This window comes from Anneissia japonica, unplaced genomic scaffold, assembly GCF_011630105.1.
Source record: "Anneissia japonica isolate Jap-2015-1 unplaced genomic scaffold, ASM1163010v1 scaffold287785_len535756_cov143, whole genome shotgun sequence".
Taxonomy (NCBI): domain Eukaryota; kingdom Metazoa; phylum Echinodermata; class Crinoidea; order Comatulida; family Comatulidae; genus Anneissia; species Anneissia japonica.
Genome location: NW_022696924.1, coordinates 18,028 through 36,773, shown reverse-complemented (window position 1 = coordinate 36,773; position 18,746 = coordinate 18,028). Strand labels below are relative to the sequence as shown.

Here is an 18,746-nt window from a genome sequence, read left to right as displayed (position 1 = left end):
ATAATAATAATATATGTATATATATGTATATATATATTATAATAATATATATATATATATATATATTATAATAATAATATATATATATAATAAAAAGACGAGTATAAATACTTATTAGGAACAAGTTTTAACAATTTTAAGAACAAAGAAACACTAAATCTTTGGAATAGAGTATTTTCTGTAACGCTCGGTTAGGCCTTATTATGAAAGGTTTACATTATTAAAGTACATGTTTTTATTGATATTTTAGCGGAGATTCGTTGATTCTTTTCGAATATGGAATGAATTAATTAAAGACCTGTTTATTCTACATGGAAAGCTTTATTAAGTCTTTTTTTTTATTGCTTAAAAAATCTAATCGCGTGTCGCATACACCTGTTCCCATCTATATTTCATATTCAAGTCTATATAGGGGCCAATAATCTACTGATTACAGATGCCAACCAAGTCATGTTAAATATTCAATGCAAGAATTAAAACGTGGTCTATACACTGTTATACATAGGAAAAGTGGACCTTATAAATGTTTTGACGAGATCTATCGGCAACATCAATAATCAATACTGTTTACATAATTATGGCTATTGTTTAGTCCTACACACATTATGCATTAGCACAAGGAGTTGATTTCAGAATACACCAATTTTATTGAATAAGCCTAGATGACAATGAACGTCTTAAGCCGAGTTAATAAACATCAGGTAAATGTATCAATTTTGTTGATTGAGGTATTTAAAAAGATTCTTGATTTATATTCAAAATATAAACTTGCATAGCTGATTAAAATATAACCAAGTTAGTCTGTCCTTTACTAATCAAGCGTTGTCATAGCGATGATACAGCAACAGTGCGTTTAAATGGTTTATCCAACGTTTATTCAAATTGAAAACAAAGTTCCAGTGTTCCAACAGACTATATAAACACATATTCTTTTGATAACTAACTGGGTGTAAGTGTACAGTTTGTATGTACGGTATGACCTTCCTTTACCTACCTTAATACCTATACCTTAAACTAGAATACCTGCGATTAGAAGTTGAATCATCGTCATTATTGCCTGTTTGACTGACTGGGTTTACAATTATTTAATGATTTCTTAATAGGTATTAATGTATATAAATCCCAAAGAGCTATTAACGAGGACGTTTATAACTGTAGAATTAAACTTGCTATGAAGTTTAACATGTATTATAACAATCGGTTGAACCTCAGACTCTATACGTATCATAGTGAGTGCGCTGACACCAAAACGCATGCATGTATAACGCATATATACAGATTGGGAAATATTATAGTTTAAAATCTGGGTCAGTTATTGTTATTATTATTATTATTATTATTATTTTTTATTATGATACTAATAATAATAATAATAATAATAATAATAAGTATAATAATAAGTATAATAATAATTAACCTAAAATATATAAATGTTAACATCGCTTCTCATTACAGACACAGTTTAGTCAAGTTAATATTATCGTTATCGTCATCGTCATCATCGTCCTTGTCACACTATCATTATTACCTCCGCAAGGAGGTTATATTTTCATCGGATTTTCTTTATGTGTCTGTGTATGTGTTTGTTAGCAACCTCATGCCTAGTTTTAGGTCTACATGCGTCCGATTTTCACAGATGGTTTCTGATATTGATTGGTAGGCTTCTTTTATTTTTTATACGATCCGGAGTGGGGTGTGGATGTGGGGCCATTTAGATAAACTGAATGTCTGAAAAGTAAAATTAACAGCTTATTAACATTAAACAGGTTAATATAAAAGAAACATGATAGACATACTTCCCCACTTCTTCAAAAATCTCATAATATGTCTCGACTTCACACTTCTGCATGACAATATTTTTAGATCCACCGGATTCTGGAAAAAAAATCGAACATCAGTATTTTATATCAGTAACCATAGTTTACAGTTTGAAAGCGATGTTTGGCTACCTCTTCTGAAACAAATCTTCAAGCTCAAAGTGTTGTCCTCTGTTTCCATGTTTAAATTAACTTTTGTGGGGAGGGACGGGTGGATTTATGAAAATTACTGTTTTTTTATTTGTTTGTTTTATATTCGAGTATTGAAATGTGTTGTATCATGTACTTGAATAATTGTCAGATGCCGCTATGGTGTGGTTGGCTACGTTAATGGTATTGTATACCGCTAAATGTTTTTCAGTTAGGGGTCTATTAGGGCGCAAAATACAAAAGTCTCTAAGCGCTATAAAACCGGGCTGCAAGTGTAAAAAATTGAATAGAAAAACCAACCAGAAAATAATAAATGAAGTGAAATTTGAAATCCACGCAAACCGGAGTATTGGGATACGCCCTCGTCGCTAGACACGCTAACTAGGGTTCGATCTAATTGAACTCCGGTCAGCACCAGTTGAGTCTCGGCCATCCCGGACAGGCGCCTTCTATCCTAGTTAAAGCTATAGAAAAACAAGCTGGCATGGAAAAATAATTACAAATATAGATTAAAGGGACATGAATAAGTGGGTTTTATGTATGGATATCTATTGTGTTTTCTACGACAGTAAAAATTTATATTTATAAAAAAAAAAAGTATATCATTGGAAAGAAGAAAAATTACAATTTTTTTAAATGAATTTCTACAAAACGTTTGTTTTTTCTATATCCTCCAGTGTAAACAAAAATTATTAACCCTAAATTCTAATGACTGTAGGCCTATGCCTTCGCGGGGAGCCTTCAAAAAGGGTGTCATATAATACACCATTTGCAATAGTCTTTTTGCAGCACGCCGTTACATTTTTTCATGTTTCAGGTCCCTGTGCTACCCTACTGCCACCTTCACTCTTGGAAGTGTCCTATGTGGCCCCGAGCCTCGTCGGGAATTTCAGAAACCTCTTGTACAAATCCTGCGCCCTCTTTCAAATGTCCATGCAAAAGTATTATTTAACATGAATAAATTAGATTAGCCCACCATTAAATTATTCTATTTTTGTTGCAGATGTGCGTTTCCATACGTAGGGTTCAGGAAACATTGTCCGGGTACCCATCTAAAGCAAATTTATTACCACAAGAAAAAGACGCTTAACAGTAATTTATGGCTGGGTAGTCAGGAGTAAAGCTCCATTGTTAGGTGAAAACAATACAAAATACACTGGAGCCTGGAACACTGGAACCTTGTTCTTACCATGGAGGAATTAGTATGTTCTCACCAGGATATGTGTATGCTTTGAGATTTCAATAGGGTTCAATTTGAATAGCTAATTAAGGACAAGACGGCATCAACCTTACGAATTTAATCACACAATTTATTAAGCACTGTCTCACTATGGTATTGGTACTGTATTATAATATACCAATATTTCTGCTAGTTATCATAAGTTCGAAGTAATGGTAATGGCGATATACTTGCAAAGCGCCTAATACAATACGGTATCGTTTCTATGCGCTGAGAAACTATCTTTAAGTGCACAAAAAAGGAAGAATACACAACCGAAACAGAGGGAATAAGTTCATATTCAAAATATAGAGAAAAGATGGGATTTGAGTGGAGACTTGAAGAAGATGGAGAGTCACGCACAGCCTCAGGTGGTTGTTTTGAAAGCTTTGGTTCAGCAACAAAACAGTAACGATCCCCACACGTTTTAAGGTGACCAGGTGTCAACGGAAACCCAATAGGATAGTTAGGGATGGTACGGTAGATGAAGAAGTGCAAACAGCCAATGCAAAGTTAGGGGATATCATTTTGCTCGATTGATGAATCTTATATAATAGATACAGTCTAACACGACCTGTAATATTTGTTCACACAAATTCATCACACTCCCATAAGTAATGGAACTGGTTTATACTGTTTTGACGATATCAAGGCACAATAATTACTATACAACAGATTGTGGGTAAAGACATCATTAGCACTTTCAGACTATGGATCGAAAGTAAAAACAGCAAACTGGTTGATATGGGTGCAATATTATATTTGATATTTTTATTTGTAGGCCTATTATGATCATTGTCTTTATCTCACTAGCATCATTATTATTTATCATTACTATTATTACTATATTAATAATAATAATAATAATAATAATAATACTTAATATTATTATTATTATTATTATTACTATGATAATTATAATTACCACTGTAATTATCATTGCATAATCCTATGGGAAACGGTGCCCAAATTCAATTTATACCAAGAAATCCAGAGCCTTCACTGGCCCCAGTGGTGTAAAGTGAAAAAGGGGTTTGCAGACGCAAATCCTCCCAAAAAAGTTGAGCCCAGCTCGGTACCCCGACTGAAAACTTGATAAACAACACCCCTCCCGGCCCACCGCAAACTGCCCCCCCCGCAACCCACAAAAAAAAAAAAAAAAAAAAAAAAAAAAAAAACAATAAACACTCCACTAAATTTGTAAAAAATAGTTTAATCCTCCAGTTAGCAGCCCAACTCCCCATCTCTATTCATCCCGGCCCTGCCCAATCACGCTCCACCCCTCTCGGGCAAATCCTGGCGGCACCAATAAAACAGAATAAAATTGATGTAATAACCTAGTGAGACTTACCCATGTATTCTAAGGCGTCCATTTCATGTAGCTCCGAACGAATCAATAACAATAAGTCAAAGGAAACAAGATGTAAACATGATTATATATATATTGTAATTATTATAGCTATTTATTAATTACAATAATTACAATAAATATATATAAAATTAAATAATAGGTTCGACAAAATTAACAGTGCATTAATTGATGGCGAGTGTGCCACCTTATAATTTGCATAAATGCTAATGTGGATGGATGCTTTGCGTATATGTCGTTCTTTGGTAGATGCTGGTGTGTGTAGACACACTTTGCTTTTGTCGTTCCGTTGTACCAGTTTGATTTTTAAGGTACAGTTGCTCATATTGATGAATGTGTAAGTCAATTTTCTATTACTTTCTGGTAATTAAGCTATCATATGTCGCAAACACATTGGATTGGGTCTGTCACATAGTCCTCAACCCACATGTCAGTGGTTTTGTTAACAAAATATCAGCATATTTTGGTGTAGGTGTAGCAATGTAGGTCTATACTACGATTGCTTGCTTGGAATGACGCAGACATGTAAGCGTATCTCAATCGGGGAATTGAGATACCTGTACATATTGTTGAGATAATAATAATAATAATAATTATCATTATTACTAATAATATACCACATTTACAAGTATACATACGGGCGATTTAGTTTAAGGGGGTTTTGGAGGAAGCATTATTTTTTTTTTTCAATTTTTAGCCTCGTCAATAAGCTCAGATTTTTGTAAAATCGTCTGAACAATACTTAGACGGCCTTATTTTTTGCGTGTAATATGTACCGGATAATATAAATCTCTATCTCACTTAAAATAAGGAACTATGGTATAACTGCCAAGTCAAAAAGGGAAATTACGTTATTGTATACTGCTTTAATGACCTTATTAGTACCCATCTATATAAATTTGCAAACAAGAAACATGGCGAAAACATTGATTCGTCACCGATATTTGAAAGGATGATGAGTATCTCTCTGATCATTGTGTACGTTTGTATACAAACATGTTCAGAAACCATTCATGAACTATACTAAATCGATTGAAAGCTGCCAAGATGTACAAATGAAGAAATCCCCTAACAAACAACAAAACTGAAGCAATTGGTATTACAGCGTGCGTATTGAAATTCAAACGCTTGGTCTGTCGATTGACATTGAGGTAGTGTTCACTTTATGTTTAAAGAAGTATCAAGACCCAGTGACGTAACGAAGAGGCATTATACCCTTTGCTAAGACTTTTTGGGGGCCCCTCATTATCGTCGACGCTAGGACCGAGTAGGATTCAGTGGGGGTATGGGCAATGTCATGATTTTGAATTTTTAATGGCGTATTTTGATATTTAAATGGCCATGCTCTACCGATTATATGGGACACCGTTTTTGGAAGATTTACTATTCTGTATACATAATGCCCTTCTGTCTAGATAATATGACATTTTTATTCTGTCGACAAAACAGAAGTTTAATAACAATATAGACCTAATAAATAGATATTTGTTGGCATGTATGCTACTGAAAATGGACTGCACCACCACGGCTAAATACTGGCCGCCCTTTGACATCTGTGACATTGCCCCTCACGCTACAATTCTTGCTGTAATATGTTGTTGCCATTGAAAATTTAATTACGATTCCATCTCCATTTATAGCGATCGAAATATTGTAATCCACATTTTATGTATTAATAACGGTAATGATAATTATAAATTTAATTAAAAATAATAATTTTGCTTAATAATAAATATGATTAATAATATTTTTAATAAAAATTACTAATTTGATAACTAAACGATATTAAGTAAACAATAATAGATATTCCTATTAGAATAATAACTATAAGGTCTAATCTTTGTTCTTTTAACATACAGAGGTACCTTTTTTATATGATCTTGTTTAAATTACCTATTTGGCAGCACACTCTGTTCCTTACTTTTAGTAAAAATTAATAGACACAATCCAACCTTTTCATTCCATTCAATATAGAGTGGACTGCAATGAAAGTGGAATTATACTAACAGTACTTGCCCATAACAAAGCATTTACCAGTGTGTTTCACTTGTATATTCTTCTTCTACTAGTAATAGTACTTTTTAAATTTAAAATTTTTGTTATTTAATCAAATTTTAGATGATATATTGTTTTGTATATTCTTAATTTTATTAAGTCGTCTTCTGAATTTCAGTTATTCTGTGACTGGAGTGGAGTTGGATAGTGGTTCTTCTAATCTTGGGGTCCTGGGTTTAAATAAAATAAGAATAAAAACAACTCCACTCCCTAAGCCTCATAAAAAGATTTTGGTTGTAAAGCATCCTTCATCCCATAACATAACTAACGAGTTATAGAATAAAATGAATTAAAGAGAGTGGTTATTTTAGCACTGTGTAAGAATTGTCAGATAAGTATAATTCATTAAGTTTCGTTTAAAATATTCTTATTTCGGGACATAGATAGATAATGACCTACTAAAGCGAAATTATTAATTCAAATCAAATTTTACTTCAGACATCATTGTACTTTTATTAACACTTATTTGAGAGGCGTTAAGGGTAGTAAAATGACGTTTTTGAGGACACGTTTATTGTGTGTTTATTTGGCCTCCTGCAAAAGATATAAACATCGGCCTATAATTTGTTAAATACTAAAACCCTCTCAAAGTTACTCATGCTTGTATGAAGAATAATTGCTCGCTTTACAATAATTACAATTATTATGCCTACATTTAATGATTCAAATAATGGAAAGTGTTGTGTATTGCAGTTAATATGGCGTCGACAAGCGCTGCATTAGTACTTGTTCTGGCCCTGTCGGCTTTGTCGTATTCTCAAACTCCCACCGAGACGGCTGCAAAAGAATTCAGGGAATCTTTTCGCAGAGTTCTTGATATGAAAGTACAGGAATACAAGCGAGACCTGTCAAAAGCAATGAGAAGTCGTATGAGATACAAGCGTAATCTTGACGGTAAGTTTCCCGCCCATGCTCATTCACCATTCAGATCTAGTTTACCACTTTTACTTGTTCTTTTCTCGAAGAACCCGGCTCAAAGGCGCTGAAAACTATGAAAGTGTATTTTTACAGGTTAAAATTTTATAATACAGAAACTGCCATAAACCCACCCCATCATTAAATAAGTCAAAAATGAAAAGCAGACGATAACCCTTTAAGTCCAAAGGATTGTTTTAGAAGGAGTTCCCAAATAATAATATTAATCACATACTAATCTGGGTAATTTCGGACATTCTTTTAGGCATTTTTGAGTTCCTATTTATATCAACCAATATCGTAAAATAAAATATACACCAACACAAATCTACAAAATATTGAACAGGTAGTTGTCACGCTACAAAAGCAACACATGAAATCCAATATTCAAATAAGTTGGTACAATACAATGAAGGTAGCAGCAGAGTAATTTTCAGTATAGGTACTGTAAGTGAACGCGCCACTATGTTAATTAAATTACAAAATATAAAATAAAATGATCATTATCATTAATCCCTTTTATAGATAGAACCATAAAGAAATGGCCTTATAAACAGGATTGATGGTAAACTTAGAACAAAAATGCTCCCTCATAACCTGACTGTCTTAGCACAATATTGCTCAGGGTGTATTTGTCTAATGCCCTACAACTTTAATTCACTCACTACACAACACCCACATGTCATGAACATCAGTACAACATAAACCTCCAATAAAACCGAATTATTTTTCAAACAAAAATACAATTCAAAGCAATAAAATATAACTTAATTACAGTAAACACATCAGCTCAATGAGCCGTAGATGAAACATATATATCAGACTTTACCCCCCCCCCCTTTTTAAGTTAAGTGTTGGCCTAAGACAGCAAACTATTTACAAAGACTGACAGCACCTTATTCGTTTCGATGGTCACCACCTTTATTACTGTTGGGCTCCCCCTTGAATCTGCCACTGTTCAATATAACACTTGACACTTTTAAGATAATTTTTAATGCTTATCTGAATATATTTATATCTCAAAATACCTTTTAAATTAAATTTGCTCATTTATTGATTTTTACACATTTTTCTACATTTCAATATTTATCTTTCGATTTATTATCTTTTTGAAGAATTTTATATTGTAAGTATTTGTGTTTTTCTCTGAAGGGCCTCCACTCGACAGTGATTGATTTTACTCTGAAATGAAATGAGACACAGCCTATCATTTTGTTTCACAAATTAATTCCTAATGTCAAGCGAGAGATTTTTTTATTCGAAAGATTTTTTCCTCACTCAATACAGTTTTTACAACCTAGAACACATTAAATACAGTGTACTGTAAATTATGTAGTTAACCTTCAGAGAACTTATTTAAAAGAATTAAAAAAAAGTAAATTAGACGGAGTTAGTTTAAATGTGGTTATTTGAAGGTTTACTGTAATCAGTTACACTTACTATACATCTTCGTGGTTAACAGAGAGAGAACTAGAACGTCGCTCCTTTCAGAGTGCTCTCCCCATATGCCTAAATACAAAATTCACGAATGAAGGCGATTTTTTTCTTTATGCTCGAGGGTGGGTTTCAAGGAAACTTAACAGACGCACGTATACAGACGTCAACTCAAAAAGGGAACTTGTAATGTTCATTAGAAAATGAAAAAAAAATTCTATATTTTATAATAATAGTAGGTCAATTTATAAGGCGCAAATAAACAAGGTGTAAGCACCAAATCACTGTCACTGCCAGTGGTGCTGGGAACAGTCACAAAAGTGGGGGGGGGGGGTAGGCTCCCCCTTCAGTAGAAAAAGTAGGTGGGGAATGGCCCCCTGGCCCCCCGCTTCCGCCGTCGTTGATGGAGACATATGATAGAGTAAAACAGTCACACACTTATTTGATATCTCACAATAGTTTTCTTATTAACTTGACAGACCAATTATCGACGACCCAATGGATCATTGTTGAAAACGATTCTGATGATCCATACATCGAGGGCATATTGAAGTTCTTCAGTCTCAAAGGGAGTTATTATTTTCTTGATCTGTATGGCTATGCTTCTATATCACCGATTACTGTGAGTGAAAATGGCAATGTCCATATAGATGATGAACTTGCAGCCTACGACATGTCCTTTCCAAGCGATGTTGACATTATACCATACAACGATACCGCAGTCTTTCTGTTAACAGCAAATTATAGATTCCAGACAGTGGCTAGTGAGCTTACATACACAGGTCTGTCAACAGTGCATTTATGGGAGGGTAAAGCAATAGCACCTGAACTTCTTTTCTCCTTTTTGACAAATGGCGCATCGGCTGTCGATTCCATCACGTTCCACGACACGTTGATATTCGGAGTGGCAAACATGCGTTCGGATCTGAATGTAAAATACAGAAATGATATAAGGTTTGTGATACAATGTATTTATTTTTTTTTTGTACTTTAATGATATTAGTAAAAAAAAATCATGCTCTTAATTTGTTTTTTGTTTTTGGTTTCTTGTTTTTTTTTTTGCTTTTGATTTTATGTACTATTATATATTTTTTTATTTTTTATTGACCATTTTATTCATTTAATCATACATTACATTAAAAAAAAATAAACAAAAACAATTAAATAAGTGCCCTTCTTTTCAATACTTAGAATAGTATACATCTAACAACATTGAACATTTTTATAAATTCTTTTACTAGTGAAAATATAATATTGTATTTCATATTCAAAACCATTACGTTAGGTGAACTATTTATATACCAAAAGCCAGGGTAAGGCCATGACTTGAAACATTTAAATATTCATTATTTATTTGAAGCTTTGAAAAAGAACAAGCAGTGAAGACCAAAATGAAAAGAATTTCTCTTGATTACAGGCAGAAAAATATATATATATCTTGTAATATAGTATCTAACAATTTCTCTCTTTATATTTGTTATATATGGCAATACTTTTATACTATTTCTATTGATAATTTCCTTTACTAATATAATAACAACATTAATACAGTTATTATTTTTTCCTTCATTCCAAGTATTATCATTTTCTTTGAAAATTGTAATTGTATTAAGGTTTTTATATATCCAGCTTTCCAAACCTTTCCATATCTGATATATTTTTTTCACAATCCCAAAAAATGTGGTCAATTGTTTCAGGAAATTGCTTACAAAAAATACATAATGGTCAATCAATGTACTTTAATCTATAGAGATAATTTCTCGTTGGTAATATATTATGTATATTTCTATACTGCAACCATTTCATATCCGTACTCTCTGTGCATTTGATTGGTATTATATTAAACACTTCCCACTGTTTGTCAGTAAACTCAATGCCTAATATTTTTTCCCATTTGGAATTACACGGCAACTTCGTAAATTTTGAATTGAGTAGAGTATGGTAAAAGAAGTTGCATCCCTTTCTAGAAATTTGTAATTGAATTCTCTTATTAGGGTAAATTGGATAGCATTGGGCGCTGGTGAATTTTCTTACATTATGCTTGCTCATATATGACCTCACTGCCTGTTTAATTCCTTCATACACTAGAAATGATATATCGACTGAGTAAGTATTAATCAACTCTTCTAGTGTATAAAATCTACCGTTTCTATGAATTATATCATTAACAAAAACTATTCCTTTTTTGAAGAGTTTCATAAACATGATAGGCTTATTAACAACAATTATATCATCATTATTCCATAGACATTGTGTTTGTACTTCTTTTTCATTTCTAATATTACTCTTAAACATTTTGTTATACGATGCCCATGAATATAACACGTCTTTCCAAAAAAGGTTTGGAATAATTCGAGTAGTTATGTATTTACTGTCCGCAAACCAAAATAAGTTTCTATCATGATTTTTTTGAAAGAGAAGCTCGGTCCATTTACTTGTGTTTGACAAAAGTTTTCTTAGCCATCCTAGATTTTGTGCTGCAATTATTTCATTAATTTTTGGAACATTGATTCCCCCATGTTTGGGAATACGTGTTGCTACTTCTCTTTTCACTTTATCAGGTTTTCACTTCCATATGAAATTAAAGCACATTTTTTGTAACTTGTCTAAGATATATTCCGGTAGGTTTGGAAGGGCTGCAAACAGATGCTTTAATGTCGATAATAAAAGTGTTTTTAAAATTACATTCCTTCCCAATGGGGCAAGTGTTCGTGCTTTCCAAATATTCATATTTACTTGCATTCTTTTTAATTTTTTTGGAACATGTTCCAATTCAACATCAAAGTGGATTCCTAACAATTTAAATTCAGTTTGCGACCAGTCAAATTTATATATTTATATATATTTATTATATTGTTTTATTAAAGGGATAAATTGGAATGACTGCATCCATTTAAGGATTGGTTGGTGTAACATGGGATTGGCTTTATTTTGTTAAGAAGTTATGCATATTAAATTTGAGTTTTCTTTTTCACCATCTTACTTTTGTTTTGAATGTTTGGTTTGACTGCATTAAGGTTATTTATGTACTATATGTTGCTGAACGAACCGTCAAAATGACGAGTGCCACTGTTCTAAACTTCTAAAAGTGTACGTTCAATTTATTTATACCCAACTAATTTTCCCAACCCCTGAGGGTGGGGTTTCAATTCCTCGATGTTCGGTTCGCTATTCTTTCAGCAAAACCTTAATCTGCATTGCTTCTCTCCAGCTAGGATATTGTAGAGTTCAAAGCAATGATTCTTTATGGCAGATAGAAATACATATTAGATTATTACTCTAGATTTTCAAAATTACGAGAGAGAGGGGGTTTATTTCTTATTTATAAATTCAGGACATGGAGAACTGTACAGTACCGTATTTAAATGAAATATTTGTAACAAAGATGCACATTTGAATGTTTGGTTAAATTAGATTGCATTTAAAAAACAAAATGCACGAATAACATCTGGGTCGTAGTACGACTTTTTTGGCGTACCACTCGATAGGCCTATGTTGTTAAATATTTTGATAAGATAAAACATTTGAAAAATTATTACCGCGTCAAAATATTTTTAAAATTGTTGACGATGGAGCGAGTGATAATCTAACAATTATTTCTATCGGCCCTTATATACAAATGACTGGTCATATTGTTAAATGTATTTTGATACACAGAATATACGAATGGAAAGACAGTTACTTTGACGAAATTCTAATTTATGAAACTCATGGTGCCAGTGACTTGGAATTTTTCAAAATTGGTGAAGAACTATACCTCGCTGTGACGCAGTTTATAGATGATGAGTTTAACTACGCTGTTGGCAGTAAAATTCTCAAGATAGATCTGTGTATGTTTAATTAATTTTAAAAATTCAATACTCTGTAATTAAAGCCTGATGAAGCCTCCGACAACCATTTATTTTCACTATTTCTAGAAGATGGAACCTAGGAGTGAAACCATAGATAAACCTAAATATAGCTGTTACATGGTATTGTAATATGGTTTCCTGTAGGCTCATCTTCTAGGTAGTAGAAATATGGTTGTTTTTCTGTAGGTTGTGATTGGGTCGCCAATTAAACAAGTGTTGTTTTATTTGTTGATCATATTATTATTATTATTATTATTATTATTGATAATAAAAATAATAATAATAAAAATAATAATAATAATAATTATTATTATTTTTATTATTATTTTTATTATTATTTTTATTAATATTGTTAAAATTATTATTATTATAATTGTTATTGTTATTAATATTATAATTGTTATTATAATTGTTGTTTTTACTGTTATTGTTGTTATTATTATTGTTATAGTTATTGTTGTTATTGTTATCCGTTATTTTACAGACGCCCCAGCTATTTCCCTTATTCAGATTATTCCAACTACGGCCCCAAGAAGTGTGACTATGTACAAGTTGGATCATGACGTTTTCCTCGCTTTCACCAACAACATAGTCGAAAACAGCGAGATTCAAAATGAAGTAACCGACTCTGTAGTTTATTGGTGGACTGGTAAGCTTATATATAATATTTATAATGTATATAATATATACAATATATATAATATATATAATATATATATAATATAATATATATACTGTATATATAATATATATGTATAAGTATATGTTTAATTATATTTATCGCGACATAAACTAGTTAAGATCCCTTAATGTGAACTGGTGCTTATAATCTCAGCAATATTTGTACAGTAATATAACTCACTGTACTCTATTAATTAATTTTAATTTACTTGTCTTATATTTTGTTTCTAATTACGGGTTTTAATCATTCTGTATGTTATATGTATTTTTATATGTCTTATATATTGTAACCTTGCAATGAAATGTTTTCCGCCTAGTATTTCCATTTTTGGACAATAAATGAAATCTTGAATCTTGAATATATATAGGCTATAATATATATATATATAATATTATATATTTTATAATATATAATATATATAAAATATATATATATATAAAATATATATAATATATGTAATAAATATATAATATATGTAATATATATATATAATATATGTAATATATATATATAATATATATAATATATAATGTTCATATAAATATACTATATGTAAATAAATATATATAGGCCTATAATAAACATATTTTATTAATATTTATATCATAGTAGATATAGGCCTATAGTTTATAATAAAGTATAATTATTCTATCAAGTTATCAATAGTGTCATGATTCAAAAAATCCATTTTTGATATAATTATGTGTATTAGTAGAGACGCATTCTATGAATGTAATTGATCATGTGAATTGATCATTGTACCGAATGTTGAAAAATATGAAATTATTATGAGAGCTACTCGTTATATCCAACCACCAAAGCAAAAAAAAAAAAAAAGAAGCATGTATTAATACACCACTGAAGTTTGGTTTTTGCTTAATTAATTGCAGTACAATCATTGAAAGAAATGCAATAATCTTCAACGCATCCTTTTAAGAATTAGTATTATGGCTATGAATAAAAGTTGTGGTCATAATAATATACTGTAATATGACTATTATTATACCCCGTAAACATATCTATGATAAATTTTATTTAAACTATTAACATTTAAATGAGTACGTTTTCATGATTTAAGGAAATATCAATGTATATGGGCCAGAAGCTAGAAAGAGTACTATGTTTATATGTTTGGTATTTTCTGTGAATTTCAACATTTTAAATACATTCTATAAACTCTAAATTGTCAACGTTAAAGAAGAGTTGTAAGTGTTTTCTCATCTGAGATTCGAACTCTGCTTTTCTTCTGTATATACTTAACCAACTAGAACGCTGGGCCTTCTTTGGGAATTTGCCAGAAGGGCTGGGTTTGAATACTTGTTTGGAAAATGTTTTGTCTACTTGCAGATTATTTGTCCTTTAACCTTGAAATTAATATAAATACATATGTTTATATACGTATTTAATGAAGGTTCCATATGTTATGTTTTTAGGTGAACTTTTTTTGGAATATCAACGAATACAGACCTCAGGTGCCAAAGACATAAAATACACACACCTATTGAATGGAGACGACCTATTACTTGTAGCTAACGTTGATGTAAGTAAACGATACTTTATAAAAACTATTGCTGTAATTTTGCTGTTCTTCATGCTTTCGTAGTTGGTAGCAGATAGATCTTAACAATGAAACCTTATCATCATACATTTTCTTTTGATTAATGAGAAATTGGTATCATTATCTACATCATCATTATCTGCATCATAGTCAGCTGCATCATAGTCATCTGCATTATCATCCGCATTCTTATCCGCATTTTCACCCTTATTATCATCCTCATCATCATCCGCATCATAATCCGCATCATAATCCGTGTCGTCATCCACATCAAGCCTGTGGACAAGTAACCGTGACTTACTAGCTACTATTTAAGGACACCTGTACAGGCAAGTTTCAAAACATGGAACGTTCTCTCTCGTGATGATGAATGAATAAGAAGATAAGGGTGACGACGATGGTCATCGACATTGTACTTTTCTAAAATTCGAAAGTACCAGCAAGCTTGCTTTGTGTTTGGTACCGTGCTAGCCTAAATCCAACATTCATCTACACAGAACCTTACACCATCACTATCCTCATAAATCTACATGGGAAAACCAAATTAAGACTACCACATTAATTCAATACAAATATAATTATACTGATGATGTGTTGAATAGATGAGTATAATTGAAACGGTTTGACAGTTGAGATAACTTGTTGACATAAACTACTGTACCAGTATATATATTCCTATGTACACTAGTAGGTTTAACCCTAACGGATGCACACATGCTTTGACTTTAATTGTTGTACTTAGCCATCATTAGGTGTGGTTATTTACGAATGTGATGACGAAGGAGACTGGGCTATATCTGAACAGCAATTTCCTCAGTGGAACAACAATTCTCAATTGGGACCGATAGTAGATGAAATGTCTGTTTTTGAATTGGATGGGAACGCCTATGCCTCGTTTACGTACAAGCCAAACTCTACACATACTTCAGGCTTTACTAATTTCTACCAATTCAGCTTTGTGAACAAGAGTGAAGGTATAATATGAAGCTTTATTCATAAAATCTCTAAACTAACCATGAACAAATTTTTAACCTTATGTATTTTCTTGAGGAACAACTGAAAAGTATTTGTTTTATTTCCAATAATTTCGCCACCTCTGCAGGGTGCAGTTTTCCACACAATAAGCAGTTTGGTTTCCCAACTTTCGAGCTCAGGGGTTCAATCACTCGTTCTGCCACTTTACAGTATCTATGTTGCTTCTCTCTGCCCAGCATGCAGTATATATTGGTAATTGGTAGGGTTGCTTGCTACTCTGCTCCAATATGACAGCAACACTTAAGGACGTGAACCCAATGACCAGGGAAAACAAATCGCTATGTAACCTAAAGGCGCTGTATAAATACCAAGTAAAACAAATAACAAAAAAATAATTAACAATAATAAGCCTCCGTTCGACCAAATTTTAACAACTTAAACTTGTACAATTAAAAGTGATTAACTGGAATTTAATTCCACATCCTTTAAGCATCATAAAAAGAATTGATTTATTAAGCATCCTGTAATTTGCGAGTACAATTAAAAGTGATTAACTGGAATTTAATTCCACATCCTAAGCATCATAAAAAGAATTGATTTATTAAGCATCCTGTAATTTGCGAGTTCTGTATAACATGGGCGATGGTACAAATTTTACATTAATTATTATTTACCTAAATATAATTTTTTTTCTATACTGAAAGTGTTATGTAGGTAATTGTAATATGTAAATCAAGCACAGTGTTGGCAGTCCTCAAATCTATCCAGTTAATTCAACGAACCATATTATAGTATGATTTGGCCTTTGTCATATTCTTGAGATTAAAAATTATACAATAATAGCCAATTTCTATATAAATAAAAATGTAATAATAGTTATACAGCTATAACATCGTGCATCCTAATTAACTGGCTAATATCTTATTCCCGGTCGGATATCCAGATCGCGCTGTTGGTGGGTTCTGACGTGGTTGTTTCATCTCCATTTGCAACTAAAATATATATATATATATATATATATATATAGTGGTCTCTTCTCATAATGATACACATCAGGCCAACTATTCTAATATGAAAACTGATGACTACTGCATCAATAATAATTTATATTGGCCTAGTTTGATAATTTAAAACTCAAAGCTTGTAACAGTGCTAAAATGATTCGTTTTAGATATCACTTATGCAACACACCCAATACTGAGCAGTATACCGGAACTTAAAGACTCCATAACCGAGAATATTGAGCGCTTGGGTGAATTATTTCAGGAGCTGAAGAAAAAAGTCAGGTTATCCGAAAATGAAACAATTTACAGCGATGTGAGGTTCAATGGTAAGAAATATAATAGTTCAAATAAGGCCTAATACGTAAAATCTGTAGAAAAAGTTGTACAGTATAGGCAACTATTTATTTGTCAAAATTCTGTATGTTTTGTATGGACCTATATATTATCAATAATATTACCCTAAGAATTCAAGTTGTTTTATTGTACAGATTTCAATTAATTTATGATATACAGTAAACCTACGTACCGTATTCTTTGGATGTTCCCTTCTTAGTTTCCATACCAGTGAAGCATCATCTTCTGGCTTTGGAGCAGATCCAATGCAAGAATGATTTGTGTGGGTTTTGTTTATTGTCCCACACACAAACATGCGCAAACTAGTCTTGAATTAATTATTAAAATAACATTTGAACATACTATATTTTATACCCCAGCAAATATTACATTTGAAAACAAACTTTATGTCGAAAACTTTACTGCGGATTATTATGAGCTTGAGTCGTTGGTACAATTGAGGAAGAAACTGGACCAACATGGAACAAAAATACAATATATTGAAGACGTTATCTCGGACTTCGTTTCATTATCGACAGAGGATCAATATGTTACTGGTAAGAAAAGTGAAATGTTTTTTCAAATCAATCATAGGATGGAATTATTGGTACCTCATAAACGGCCCCCAGTTTGAGGTATTTAAAGCTGGCCGAATATTGAAGAAAGGCTACGGCCCATGGCTTTGTGTCTCCCGGACACTATCGGAATGTCTATACCTGGAACTATAGGCTATAGGTTCTGTGTGAAGTCGTGTATAATACAGCTGAACTTCCGAACAGAAAGTAATTTATGACGAATTTAATAGCAACAAAAATACTTTTAATAGAATCAGACATTCATTTGAATTAGAATAACGTAACTTTAACGTGCACACAAACAGGTTACAAACTACTATACCTACTTAGTATTAATGTAGGCTATATTCGGGTTTTTTCGCACTAAAAGTGTCGTAGTGAATATGAAGAAACATGTCTGATTTTTGTTGTTCTCAATGGCCTAGTTGGTTAAGGCGTCTGCATAAGGTCCGGAGTTCAAATCACTGTTGAGGCACCTATTTTTGCACACCCGCAGGTTCCTCTTAATGTTGAACATTTTTTTCATATATTTATAGCATTAAACAGCGGAAACGGTTTGTCTCCCAACTCCGAGGTCGGGATTTCAATCCCTCGCTGTATATTTCGCTTGTATCCTTGAGCAAGGCACTTTATTTCATTGCTTCTCTCTATCCAGTAGTATACATGGTTATCCGGTGGGGTTGCCTGCGCCTGCGCTGATTACCAGCAGCATCATATAAAACCAGAGAAAATAAGCGCTTTGTATCTACAAAGAAAAGGCGCTATTATATAAATTATATAAATTATATAAATAATATAAAGAATAATAT

General features: G+C 32.0%; 1 protein-coding gene across 1 annotated transcript in view; it reads left to right on the top strand.

The window, feature by feature from the left end:
- Positions 1–4,773: 4,773 nt before the first annotated feature.
- LOC117102171 overlaps positions 4,774–18,746 on the top strand; it is a gene marked incomplete at its 3' end in the record, with an annotated part of 31,559 nt that continues 17,586 nt past the window's right edge. The window contains 9 exon segments of the mRNA XM_033242374.1: positions 4,774–4,892; positions 7,304–7,504; positions 9,439–9,913; positions 12,617–12,789; positions 13,295–13,459; positions 14,926–15,032; positions 15,793–16,024; positions 17,197–17,355; positions 17,743–17,919. Of these exon segments, the coding sequence (XP_033098265.1) occupies positions 4,889–4,892; positions 7,304–7,504; positions 9,439–9,913; positions 12,617–12,789; positions 13,295–13,459; positions 14,926–15,032; positions 15,793–16,024; positions 17,197–17,355; positions 17,743–17,919 (1,693 nt within the window).